Below are 14,441 nucleotides of genomic sequence, written 5' to 3'. Positions count from 1 at the left end.
CGGTGGGGCTCAGGCAGCTTTTGGCAGAAATATTTATCATAACAAGCAACCATATAAAACTCAAGCAAATGTAACAGCCAGCCTGTAATCCTAGTGCTTGGGAGGTGGAGACAGAATCCCTGTGGACAAGGAGACTAGCTAGAATAGTCAAACAGAAGTTTTGGGCTCAGCTGGAGACTCTGCCTCAGTAACTAAATGGGAGAGCAAGTGAGGAAGAAACGCTGACCTCTGAACTCCACACATATTCAAAAATGTATACAGACCCCACCCCCACCCCTCCTCCCTCTGGGATCCTTGGGAGCTGAGATTGCAGCTCAGTTACACACACGTGCACAAACCACACAAACACACACATTTATGGAGGGTAGGGACATAGTTCAGATTGTAGAGTGCTTGCCCTAAAATTTAGTAAGAAGCCCTCGATTGGCACCTCAGCACTCCATAAGCCAGGTGTGGTGTACAATCCTGTATCCAAGCATTGGGGAAGTGAAGACAGGAATATCAGGAATTCAAAGTCCAACTTGGGCTACAAAAACAAAACAACCAGCCGGGCATTGGTGGTGCACACCCTTAGTCCCAGCACTCGGGAGGCAGAGGCAGGTGGATCTCTGTGAGTTCGGGACCAGCCTAGTCTACAAGAGCTAGTTCCAGGACAGCTTCCAAAGCCACAGAGAAACCCTGTCTTGAAAAACAAAACAAAACAAAACAAACCCAAAAAACAAAACAACCCCTCCCTTTGAGCTAAGCATAGTAGCATGTACCTATCATAACCTCTAGGTGTGGAGACAGAATAGAGTAGCAAGTTCTAGGACAGCCTGAGCTACAAAGCAGAATCCTGCCTTAAAATGTTTTCTTCTTTGAAAGAAATTAACATATTTATCTTTTATCCAAAGCAATAGCAAGGGCAATAGCATCTGGTCCCATCTGATCTGCCTAGCCACTTACTGCACAGCAGCTATTACCTCCAGCTCTAGATAATACAGATCTGTAAGAAGGTTGAAGACTGACAGGTATTAGAATGGAAGATTTTTCTTTCTTTTTCTTTTTGAGACAGAGTTTCTCTGTGTGGCTCTGGAGCCTGTCCTGGAACTTGATATGCAGACCAGGCTGGCCTCTAACTGCCTCTGCCTCCTGAGTACTGGAATTAAAGACATGCACCACCACTACTGGCTAGAATGGAAGATTTTAAGTGCAAACTCCTAATATCAAAGGTACATAAATAGACATGCTCTCTAGTTCATGACAACAAAACACCAGACCAATTCAAGTATGCATGATATCTTCTCCACACTTACCGCTAGACTGTTATGGGGAAATATGCTCTAAATTAACATTTGCATTTATAAGTCCTTTAAAGTAGAAATCAAGACTTCACTACAAAGAGCAAAAGCCAAATTAACAGAGTTAAGTATAACAGCTCATGTAAACAAGCAATCTTAGTTAAATTAGTAGTGAGGATTCCATTGGGAGAGGCGTTTACTCTAGAGGGGGAATGATAAGTTCATCAGGGGCACAAATATAATCTTAAATACAGTCAAAAAAAAAAAAAATCAGCCCTGGGGGCTGGGGATTGGCAGAGGGCTTGTTTAGCCTGCAAAAGGCTCTGGGTTTGATCCCAGCACCACACAAACCATGGATGGTAGCTGACTACTATGCTAGAAAACTAGACTCAGGTACAAGAACTCAGTTTGAGGCCAGCCTGGGATACATACAAAGCGTGGACTAGAGAGAGAGGGGTCATCATCCCTTTTATACATTTCTGGTTTGGCACTATAATTATACAATTTATTAATACAATATAAGGTTTTTATCTGAAATCTCTCCAGTCCAGGGTGACATGACACCTTTAATCCTAGCACCCAGGAGGCAGAGACCATGTGGTTTGAATGAGAATGGCCCCTACAGGAGGAGCTATTTGAGAAGGGTTAGAAGGTGTGGCCTTGTTGGCTTTGAGGTTTCCAAGTCCACACCAGTAGACTCTCTGCCTCACTTTCTGACTGCTGCTTGTGGTTCAGAAGTAAGCTTTTGGCTACTGCTCCAGTAACATGCTTGCCTGTCGCCACTCTCTCTACCATGGTGATCATGGACTCATCTTCCAAAATTGTGAACAAGCCCCCAATTAAATGCTTTGTTTTGTAAGTAAGTTTTCTTGGTCATGGTGTCTCTTCACAGCAATGGAAGAACAGTAACTAAGAGACTAAGCATTTCTAAGAAAAACAAAAGACAAAATTTCTCACTGGCACAATCCATCACCACATTGTAACATCACTTCCCAATCACTTCAGCAGATTCTGTGCCTTAACTCTTTGGGATATATTCTTTGCCTTTGCTGTTATTTGTTTTGTTTTAGAGATAGGGTCATGTGTGACCTGGACTAGACTCTCCCTATCTAGCTAACGCTAGCCTTGAACTCCTGATTCTCCTGCTTCTACTTTAAAGTAGTAAGCCACCATACACTGTTATGTCTAGTTTTTGTAAACATAAGAAAGTATAGGATTTTAAGACTAGAGCTGGGTGTAATGATACTCACCTATAATCTCAATATTAACAAGTTAGAAATCTAAACTATAAAATAAGACCTTCTCTCACGAAACCACTCAAGATTGTAGGGTAAATTTAATAATTAGATAAAATCTAGTTTTAATGACTTAAATAACATTTTAACAAGATACATAAAAGCAAAAATCTCTGTAAGGTATATGACTTCTAGCCTCTAAATGTGTGGGCATGTTGTGTCTGACTGCCCCCCCACCACCACCAAAGACAGCCAAGGAAGGCCTCTGGAAGAGGTGGCAGGCATTCAGATCCCAATAAAAACAATGCACCTAAGCTTTGACAATCTTCATGATCTTATACTTAGCTGTGTTTTCTATTTACCTATTTTTATCATCAATGTTCAAAAGAGTGAGATGTACAAGATGAAACATACATACACAAAGAAACTACAAGTCAGGCATGGTGGCTCACACTTTTAACTCCAGCTCTTGGGAGGCAGAGGCAGGAAGATCTCTTGTGTTTGAGGCTAGCCTGGTATACAAAGAGAATTCCAGGCCAACCAGGGCCTACATATTTAGACACCCTGCTATACTGATCTTGGGTGTACACCCAAAACACTACCCTACTGCAGACACGTCTTCACCCATGTTTACTGCTCCATTCAAAATAGCCATTAAATGAAACAGCTTAGCCCATCCATCAACTGATGAACAGATAATGAAATAGGATAAATTTTCACAATGGAGTATTATCCAACTGTTGAGAAAACAATCACCCTGAGGTAAATGAGACTCAGAAAGACAAATATTATATGACTTCTCTCATAGGGGGGTGCTAGCTTTGAATCTTTGGATGTTTCATTTGGAATACTTAGGTCAGAAAACTACAGTCATAAAGGAGCTAAGGGAAATAGCAGAGTAGGGTGTTGGTGGCACACACCTTTAATCTCAGCACTTGGGAGGCAGAAGCAGGCAGATCTCTGAGTTCCACCTGGTCTACAAGAGCTAGTTCCAGAACAGCCTCCAAAGCCAGAAAAACCCCGTCTTGAAAAAACAACAAAAAAATCCAAAACAAACAACAACAACAAAAAACCTACAGTAGAAGCTTACTAAAATATGTACACAAAGAGTTTAATTTAAATGTAGCTACCCTAAAACAGGGTAACAGTACCCCTACTAGATACAGCAAGACCCTACTGTTGGGGAGGGGGGACACGACAACAGAGAGAGAGAGGTGGGAGGGACAACTGCAGTTGTTACGTAAAATGAATAATAAAAAAAGACCCTACTCTAAGAAATCAAGCTGGTACTAAATTGGATACTTCATCCTGATAGTTCTGCTTTCATAGTGCTGGAATGTACTAGATTCACACTACCAGTAGTAATCATTAATCTCACACAGCTGTGCCTTGAGAGCTACAACATGCTTACTGGTGTAATAGTGACACAAATTTTATAGAAGTAACCAAATTTTGACTAGATTTAAGGACCAATTCACATGGTGAAACCAATACCTGGCACAGTTACTGGGGTCAAGAAACGTTGGCTAGATAGGTCATAGGCCCTGGGAGAGACCTGTTACTGACAAATGGACATAGTAAACTGACTAATAACTCATCAATACACTCATCTCCCAACCCTCATTGGAGAAGCTTTCTTTGTTTCTTTCTCCTTCCTTTCTCTTTCTTTCTTTTCTTTCTTGTTTTTTGAGACAGGGTCTCTCTATGTAGCCTTGGCTGGCTTGGAACTCACAGAGATGCACCAGCCTCTGCCTCAAGTGCTGTGAAGATGTGCACCACCACCACCCGGCCATAGAAGCTTCTTGAAATAAGTAGTAAATAAAATTTTAACCCAAGAAGCCCACAAGTGGTCAACATCCATAGAGACTGGCATGCTTGGCACTAAATGAGACATTACAGCCCTCCCCATAAAGACTCAGAGCACTGAGAACAAAGGAGCATAAAGATCTTAAGAGCCAGAGGTGGTGAATGATAACAATGAAACAGTATTTTCCAGACAAAACAGGACAGCTGCACATAAGAACTCATAGTAGCCATGAAAACATAAACAAGACCCAGAGAAGCTCAAATGAGACAAAATCCCAGCTTGGAGGTTAGTAGGCACCAAATACTGCCTCTAAATGAAGGTCTATCAGCAACTGATAGCTATTCAAATAGCTTTCTGTAAGATTGATCACTGAAGTAGGGTGTTAACACTTGGTAGACTAATCATGCCCCAGGGAATGGTCCCATTTCTAAGAGTATCTAGGCAGCAGAAATTGGACTGTATGGGGGGTGGGAGGGACAAAGCTGGGTGGGTGGAAAGGTGAGGATAGGTTCAGAGGAATTTGGGGTGACAATTATGATCAAAACATATCGCACAAAATTCTCAAAGAACAAATATAAATTTTAAAGAAAATTTAAATATATAATTTACATGGAAAATACTCATTACTTCAATGCAAATTTAGAAGATGAGAATGAGAACATGCTTTTAACATTAAATGTATGAAGCTTAATAATATCAAATTAGTGGGCTGGGTATTGGTGGTGCACGCCTTTAATCCCAGCACTCGGGAGGCAGAGGTGGTGGATCTCTGAATTGGAAGCCAGCCTGATCTACAGAGTGCCAGGATAGGCTCCAAAGCTACACAGAGAAACCATGCCTTGAAAAACCAAACCAAACCAAATAAAACAAAAACCAAAAACCAAACAAACAAAAAACCAAATTAGCAAGGATATATAAGGAATAGGGATTCACAAACTGATGGACATACTCAATTTATTAGTAGACTAATACCCACCAACACAACACTTTAAAAAATTGTTTTATGTATATATGTGTTTGGCCTGCAAATACATCTGTGCACAGTGTATGTACAGTGCCCACGAGGAGAAGTGAATGTTGGATCCCCTGGAGATACAGTGTGAGCAGCCATGTAGGTGCTGAGAATTAAACTCATATCCTCTGGAAGAGCAGCAGTCAGTGATCTTAATTGCTGAGGCATCTCTCCAGCCCCCATCAACATTCTTTTTAATGTAGGAATTTATGTTGTAGATATAAATAACCAAGCAACATTTAAAGAGGTTCTCTGGAATATCTGTGATAACAACCAAAATGCAACACATATGGTTAAATTATGGTGCTACCAAATGTGATGACCTATACCCGTAGGCCCAGGAGGCAGAAACAGGAGCAGAAGTTCCAAGGCCAGCACCAGCTACTTGAAGAGCTCCATGCCAATGTAGCTTACGATGAGACCCTATCTCAAACAAAGACAAACAACAAGATGATGACTTGTGAAATGGCTCTGTGGTGGGGACACCTACCACCAAGTAAGTTCTCTGATAACCTGAATTCAATCTGATAGATCTATATAGTAGTAGAAGGCAGCCATTCCATGCAACTGTTCTTGGATCTCCACATGCCCACATTCACCTTGTTCGCACAAACACACCCACCATAATAAGTACATTTTAAGAAAAAAATTAAAACCAGCAGCTATCATATTTACTGCACTCCCATGAATTTTGGGTTGGAGGTGGTGGCTCACACTTGCATTTCTAGCACTGCTGAAGATTTTAAGTTGCAGCTTAGCCTGGGCTACATAGTGAGATCTGTCCTTCAAAACCAAGGACAGTTAAGGAAGGCCCCTGGAAGAGGTGACAGACATTTGATCTGAATGAAACAAAGTGCATGTTTTGGCAGTTTTCATAGTATTACAATTTATGGTGCTTCCTGTTTATTACTAGGTTCAAATAATGGATGGACAGAACGAAACAGAACAGCAGTTGTCTCAGAGAACAGCAGAAGAAATGGTGGTCCCATGGCAGACAGAAAAACCAAAGTTTCTACTGTTTCCAAGGTCACATTCAATGTTTGGTTGCACAAGCTACAAAGCTAGCTTTTGCTTAGAAAATAACTTGCCATATGATTTCTATCCAGACATCTCCCAAGAGAAGGCAGAAGCAGAAGAGAAGCTAATGTGTTTGAAATTACTTGTTTGCAGGCCAAGGAGATGCTTCAGCAAAAGTACCTGCCGCTCAAGCCTGACAATCTGAGTTGAATTCCCAGAGTTCACTGTGGGAGGAGAGCGGACTCTCTGAAAGCTGTCCTGACCTATACCTACACCCGAGCACAACGATATGCACACACTTACAATCTGGTATGTACCACACAAAAATGAATACACACACACAATAATGAAAGTCTTAAAGTATATCTGTGGTGCTGAGGATAGAACCCAGGACCCTGTGTCATTGTTCTAGTTACATCTACAGACTGATTTAAACTTTTTAAAAATATATTGAAAATACTGAGCTTAAGAATCTTCATGGTCATCAAGCTCTCTCCATTTCAGCACCTCTGCACTGTTGTCCTGTTCATTTATTTGCTAATTTAGCTCTTTCACAATACCAAAATGCTTTTCATATATCTGTTTATTTTCCCCAACCCCACAATGTGCAGAGTGAAATGTGTGCATTATATAAACACAAGCTAGAGCTGACAATGTTCTCTAGAAGTGGTCAGTCTCCTACCTGGTTCTTTACCCCAGACAGGTGTTCCTTTTAAAGTTCTTGTCTCTTGCAAGTAACATGTAGTTCTTAACTATAGCTCCTTCAACTAATTATTTGAGGTGGGCAGTGGAAACCCAGACAGCTCAGCAGTTAAGAGAGCTTAATGCGAGGGAAAGTACATGTGAAAATATTAATAATTTAATAAAAAAATGCAAAAAAAAAGAGAGAGCTTAATGCTCTTTCAGAACACCAGGGCACAGTTCCCAGCAGCTACATCTCGTAGCTGTAACTTTAGCTTCTCTAGCTTCTGAGGAGAATCTGACACCCTCTTCTGGCCTCCTTGGTCACTCACATGTATTCAAGAACATGGACAAATACACACACAGTAGGATAAATCTTTTAAAAATATCATTTATATGTCAGCATTGTACTATTAAAAGCACACAAAGAGAGTTGGGTGAAATGGCTCATGTCAGTAACCCCAAGCACTCCACAAGGCAAAGACAAGTGTGGCTAGCTTAGTCTACATAGTGTTCCTGGCCAGCTAAGGATAGTTAGATTCTGTCTTGAAGGTTGTATGTGGGGTGGATGGGTAACAGAGTAAGATACTCTTTAGAGGAATTTTTTAAAAATTCAAACCATAGATAAGGCCAATCAGAAAGCAAGAAATCTGTGAAAATAAAGCTACAAATAGGAGGAAGCCAACTAAAACATTGATGGCAAGAAAAATAACCGTTGAAACTAAGTGTCAAACAAACACAACAGGAAGGGCTCAGTGGTAAACACTTGTCAAACACTGAAGCTACTAGGTAAAAAATAACTTCCTGTGTTAGCCCACACTTGACAATCCTAGCATTTGTAAAGCAGGGGCAAAAGGATAACAAGTGAAAGGCCAGTCTGGTATACGAAGAGTCTTATACCTGATATATATAGGTATATACAGTGACACAGACTTAAAAAGCCAGTCAGGCAGGGTGATTCACAACACATTCCTATAATCCCAATATCTAACACCACAACATGAGATGTAGGCTTGCTTCCTTTTGTTTTCTGAGACAGGTTCTCCTGCAGCCAAGGCTGGCTTCAAACTGGCTTTATGGCTGAGGTTGACCCTGAGTACACCACACCCAGTTTAGTGGGTTCTAGGCTTCAGGTACTAAACTCAGAGCTTCAGGCATATTAGAAGCAGTCTACCAAAGACCACGTCCTAAACCCAATCTTAAAATTCTTAGTCTCCTGCCTCCACTTCCTGAGTATTAATTTAATCAGTGCAGGTGTGCATACCATGCCCAGGGCTTCTTGCATAGCAGGCAAACACTGTATCAACTGATTTGCATCCCCAGACTATTCTCTGTTTGTTTTTTGAGATCTAATATAGTCCAAACTGACTTCAAACTCTTGATTCCCCTTTCTCTATCTCCCAAGTGCTGGGATTAAGGTGTAAGCCAGCAAAACCAACGGACTATTTCAGAAACCCACCTAAGCTGGGCAGTGGCGACACACACCTTTAATCCTAGCACTTGAGAGGTGGAGGCAGAGGCAGGAGGATCTCTGAGTTCCAGGCCAGACGGGGCTACACACTGTCTCAGGAAAAAAAAAATAAAAAAAAATAAAAACACACACACACACACACACACAAAAACACCTGAAAGGTGGTCCTAGTATGACGTACTGTCTAGATGAGAGCTAAAGGTGGAGCTGAAGCTGTAAAGATGTTTCCAAAGATCAGAAATCTGGGTAACTCACACAACCCAAGTCATTTTTTTAAAAGACTGTCTTAGTATTCACAATGTATTTTACTCAAAATACAATATACTATTACCATTCAAATTGTAAATTTTTCTGAGTAAAGAAAATACCACACCCAAGTCCATAGAGCTAATTTAAATGAAGATAGATTGCCCCCCCCCCCCCCGCGTTGGTAGTGCATGACTTTAATCCCAGCACTGGGGAGGCAGAGGCAGCCGGATCTCTTGTGAGTTCGAGGCCAGCCTGGTCTCCAGAGCAAGTGCCAGGATAGGCTCCAAAGCTACACGGAGAAACCCTGTCTCGGAAAAACCAAAACCAAAAAAAAAAAAAAAAAAAAAAAAAAAAAAACCAAAAGAATGGCAGCCCCCTCCACTTTTTTTTTTGGCTAGTTAAAAATATCAAATGGAAAAGTCCTTAAATGATAATGTATTAACTATTAAATGGCATGGCACACTGATTTAAGTAGTGTGATGAAATCTTGGGCTACCCATCTCTATCCCACTAGGGACATAAACATCTCTCTGTCCAAGATATTCATGCCACAATGTTAGTTACTGAGTAGCCAGTCAGTTATTACAGAGCTTGTGTTCAAGTGATCCTTATATAGTAACTTAAAGCTAATGAGTTAGTCATAAGAAGTCCATCTTTCACTTGGGAGATAGAGGCGGGCAGATCTCTGTGAGTTCAAGGCCAGCATGGTTTACAAAGGGATTTCCTGGACAGCCAGGGCTGTTAAACAGAGAAACCCTGTCTTGGGAAAAAAAATAAATAAACCCATCTTTGATTTCATTCCCTCTCTTAGGAACTTTGTCATCTTACATCATCACAGAAAGGATGCATACTAAGATACCTTGAGAAAGAAACACCAGTCACACAACCTTCACTACAGCGCACTGTTGTTAATTGTTCTATGATAAAGTGTTACTATGTCTGATTTATAAACTTAAGCCCGTCAGTGGGAGCACATGCCAAGGTGAATTTGTTGGAAGAAAGAGAACTGCTTTGGAGAGTTCTCTTACTGGGGGTCCTAGGGACTGAACTAAGGTTATCAGGCTTTGCAACAATGGATTTTACTCACTGAATATTTCACCTGCCCCATGGGTAAATACCGGAGGCAGGAGGGGGAACAACACTATGTAAAGAGCTTCATAGTTAGTACCTGTAGTTTCAGACACTGACAGTCTTGGAATACATATCCTGCCCATCGAGAGCTAATTATTGTGTGGCCTATTTGACTCAGAACCCTTTTACTTGGTAACAAATCCAGAAAGATGCAGTACTTATTTTAACCATTAAAACTCAATGAAATTGAGCTGGGTGTGGTGATACAGCCTTTATTTCTAGCACTTGTGAGGCAGACGCAGGCTTATCTCTTTGAGTTGCAGCCTGGTCTAGTAGCCAAGGCTAAACAGTCAGTCAGACCCTGTCTCAAAAAAACAAGCAAACAAAAACATATGCAACAAGCCGGGCGGTGGTGGCGCACGCCTTTAATCCCAGCACTGGGGAGGCAGAGGTAGGTGGATCTCTGTGAGTTCGGAGGTCAGCCTGGTCTACAAGAGCTAATTCCAGGACAGCCTCCAAAACCACAGAGAAACCCTGTGTGTGTGTGTGTGTGTGGGGGGGTCTACATTGTTACCACAAAGCTAGAATCTAAAAGTGTGAAACATGTTTACTCATAAAATGACTTTGTCTGTTATTCTAACAATATAATCACCTGCCTACTAATTTAATGTATGCTAAATGCAGCTTAATTAAAAAGTCTTCAAAACTTGTGTTACAAATAGAGTCACCAGTTCTGAGACTCTCAAAATGTCTTAAATTTTTTACTCATTCCTTCATTCATTCTTTAAGGACATGCTAGAGTGTAGATGTGGAGGTCAGAGGAAAACCTGAGGGATTAGGACCTCTCCTACTACCATGTGGGTCACCAGGGTCAATCTCAGGTCATCAGGCTTGGCAGCAAGCACTTTTATCTACTTAATCACCTTGCTAACCCAAACTGTGAGAATTCTGGTTTCCTAAATATAGAAAAAAAAAATCTAAAGACATCATCAATTTTTCAACAGCAACAAAAAATGTAGCATTAATCTTTTTTTTTTTTTAAAAGTTACTTAAAAAAAGAAAAAACAAACAGACAAAACATGTGCAGATGTGTGGTACCATGGAGATGAAAGGACAACTTTTGGGAATGTTCTCTTTCTCCAAATGGAGGTTGGAGGCTGGGGTATCTTCCTTGCTAGCTCTTCATCTTATACAGAGTAAGAGTCTCGGATGAGCCTCCCTGAACCCAGAGTTCCAGGGCTGGAGAGATGGCTCAGTGGGTAAGAGCACTAGCTGCTCTTCCTCTGCCTGCCTCAGACTCCCAAGCGCTGGGATTAAAGGTGTGTGCTACACAACCATGTTGAGATAGACATATTTTTTATATGTTAACAGCATGTTACAATTGTTGACACAATTCAAGTTTTTAAAATACCACTGGCCACACACACAGGTTTTCTCTGTCTAGCCCTGCCTATCCTGGAACTCGATCTTTTAGACCAAGCTGGCTTCAAACTCTAGACACTTGCCTCTACCTCCCTAGTGCTTGGATTAAAAAGTGTGTGCTACCATCACTTGGCTGAACATTTCTTTCTTTTTGAGACAGGGTCTTACTATGTATACCTGGATGGCCTGGAACTCCTTGTGTAGACCAAGCCAGCCTTAAATCCAGAGGCCTGCTTGCCCCTTCCTCTGGCTCTGGAGTGCTGGGATTAAAGGTATGTACCACCACACCCAGGCTAGGATGACAGTTCTAAATACCTGATGAAAACAATTTGTAATAGTAAACACTGGAGGAGCACAGGTAAGCCCTTTATGATAATGTACTAATCACCAGCCTTTATGTATTATGTGCTCCCAGCTTCTCACCTTCAGCACTCATACAATGAAGTGTTTCTTTTTCTGCCTTTCAACTGTAGAACCAAAGCTGGGCAGCAGTGGTACCTTTAATCTCAGTGCTCTGGAGGGAGAGGCAGGTAGAGTTCAAAGCCAGCCTGGTCTACAGAGGTAAGAAAGAAAGAAAGAAAGAAAGGAAGGAAGGAAGGAAGGAAGGAAGGAAGGAAGGAAGGAAGGAAGGAAGAAAGAGGAACCAAGAAAGCTATTCAACCAACCTTATTCATGGTCACATTCTTCCAGAATACTACTAAGGTACAGTATATTCTGAGAAGATGCAACTGGATTACCTACATGCTGGTAGGTAACTCAAGCCCCAAAGTTCTACTCAAAATCCAGTTGTTTTCCTACCCCCACTCTCTCTGCAATTAATTCCCTTCCCTCCCCTCTCTGTTTCTTCTCAGCTCTACCTCTGGCACTGGAGAGCTGTCACCCTGGCTCCAGGTCTTCATATGATTCATTTATATACTTTAAGTCAGAGGGTCTATCCTAGTCAAAGTGGCTTCTTCCGTTAATTCATGTTGTCCCCTGTCATTCTCACTAGGATGCCCATCCCCTCACACTCACTCTGTATGACACTTTTCCTAATCACTACCAAAATTGCACTGGAAATACTGTCATTTCTTTTTGAGGAGTGGTGTGAAATGTGCATTTGAGAGAGGAGGTATACCACACTCTAGCCTAGCCTGGAAGCCCATTCTTAAGCCCAGGATGTCCTTGAACTTGCCTAGATCTTCCTGTCTTGGTACTGGGATTACAGGTATTTCAGCTCCACGCTTTGCAAATACTGACATCTCATCAAGTCTTATTCATGGTTCCTCAAACACTTGGTTAAATATCTGGCACCATTCTAAAGGTTGGCAAAGGTTTGTGGAATAAATGACTGTCCTAAAAAGAATTATTGCTAGTAAAATACACAACAATGGAAATGCTGAAGATTATACACACAAGAACTGGAATGATCTCATATACAGAAAAGATTAGCAGAAACAAAAATCCAAATAGATGAGTTTCTGGGTCAGAGTGGACACGAACAGCACTCAACCGAGATAACTTTACATCTGTCCAGGACTAACAGCAAATTGTTCCCTACCCCAACTACAACTTTGCAACTCCACAATTTTTCAGCACTCAACTGCTCATTAAGAGTCCCCGTATCAGCATACTTCCATTATTTTGTATTCTCTAAGGTATGCCAAATGAGGAGCAAAGGGATGATTGAAACCTGATAGTGCAAGTACCAGGAGCAGAAACAATAACGGCAAGCATTTTCACTTGTGAGGCGCTTGAAAACATGGGGAAAAAATTGCAATATGATCATGGAGACCAAACTTGAAAACACATCCGTAAGCATGTAGCCCCATAGATTGGGAGCCACACAGAATGATCAAGCACCTGACTGCCAGATGTATAGGCAGGCCACTCTGTAACATCTCTGGCCCGACCTCTTCCACTCAGTCTAATCTCCACTACAGGGCTCACCAGTCCCGTGCTCAGTAATGCAAACCGCAAATGAATACAAAACAGGTCAAAGAATGGCACAAACATCTCTTCATACCTGCCCAAAATGGCAACCCCCCCCCAAAAAGAACCCCACAACCAACCAAACGGCGCAGTAATCCCTAATAGGGAAGCTCTAGAAGCCATCCAAAACCAACTGTCGTATCTTTGGGAAGTCAAAAGATGCTGACTCCAAAGATAAGTCTCTGGCACCAGCCCATCTCTCCTGATTATTCAGAAAAACCAGGGCTTTCCAGTTTGGAGATCAGCACACTACTCCAAAAAGAAAAAAAAAAAAAGGAAAGAAAGAAAAAGAAAAAAAAAATCGTCTCCCTGCAAGAACTGGCAATCCATCCCTCAGGGGGGCAGTGGCGCTCCAACCACCCGGCCAGGACCCAGGCACAGCGACGGGGCACAGCCCTTCCAAGGGAGCTCTCTGGGCTCTCAGTACCGCCCAGCGCAACCCGCCCCGGCAGTGACTGAAGTCAGGGTTGTGGCAGAGCTGGGCCTGCCCGGCTCCGGGGGCGCGGCGAGACACGGGGGTGGCGTTTTCTCCTCTAGCCCCCAGCTTCTCAGGCGGACCCGGGGCCTCTTCCCCAGGCCTCCCCGGCCCTCCGTCCTCCGCCAGCTCGTCGGCTCCTCACCTGGCAGAAGCTCCGGCAGTAGTTCAAAGATGAGACCTCGGACACCTCCTGCTCCCTCAGCTCTGTCTCCAGCTGCCAGAGACACGGCCGCAGGCCCGAAGCTCCCGACGCGGGAGATGCAGGGCGATGACCCCGAGGCATGGACTCAGTCTCGGTTCCGGCTCCGGCTCCCGCGACCGCCGGAGCCTCAACCCCGGCCCCGGCCCCGGCGGCGGCGGTGGCGTCTCCCTTTCCGTCCGCCATCTTCCCACGGCCCAGCAGCGCGTAGGCAACCAAACCACGTGACTCCGCCTGGACCCGCCCCCGATCGCCCGTGAATAGTGACGCACTCCCTGGCGACGCCGGCGCTAACTTTATTCCGTCACTAGGATGCCGAATGTTGGTCCTCTCAGAAGTCTCCACCGCAGCCGCCCTAGCAACAGCCTAGCAACGACGAGGTTCTAGCGGCCCTGGGTTCTACAGGCCCTTCAGACTCGAGGAGCGCCAAGGGCCTAGAGACAATCGAGATGTGAGAAAGACGCCGGTCGAGCCGCGAACTGAAGAGCGAGGGAAAGGTATCCCAGAATGACGCCTGGAGGAAAGCATCCCCGATTGGAGGAAAATAA

The 14,441-nt window shown here is 43.0% G+C and overlaps 1 protein-coding gene across 1 annotated transcript in view; it reads right to left on the bottom strand.

The window, feature by feature from the left end:
• Rlf (RLF zinc finger) overlaps positions 1-14,107 on the bottom strand; it is a 65,708-nt gene extending 51,601 nt beyond the window's left edge. The window contains exon 1 of the mRNA XM_027399160.2: positions 13,837-14,107. Within this exon, the coding sequence (XP_027254961.1) occupies positions 13,837-14,079 (243 nt within the window). The 5' untranslated portion in view covers positions 14,080-14,107. The remainder of the gene's footprint in view (positions 1-13,836) is intronic.
• Positions 14,108-14,441: the final 334 nt, after the last annotated feature.

Source organism: Cricetulus griseus, chromosome 2, assembly GCF_003668045.3.
Source record: "Cricetulus griseus strain 17A/GY chromosome 2, alternate assembly CriGri-PICRH-1.0, whole genome shotgun sequence".
Classification (NCBI taxonomy): domain Eukaryota; kingdom Metazoa; phylum Chordata; class Mammalia; order Rodentia; family Cricetidae; genus Cricetulus; species Cricetulus griseus.
The sequence above is the reverse complement of the archived record's forward strand: the minus strand, read 5'-3'. Positions and strand labels throughout refer to the sequence as shown.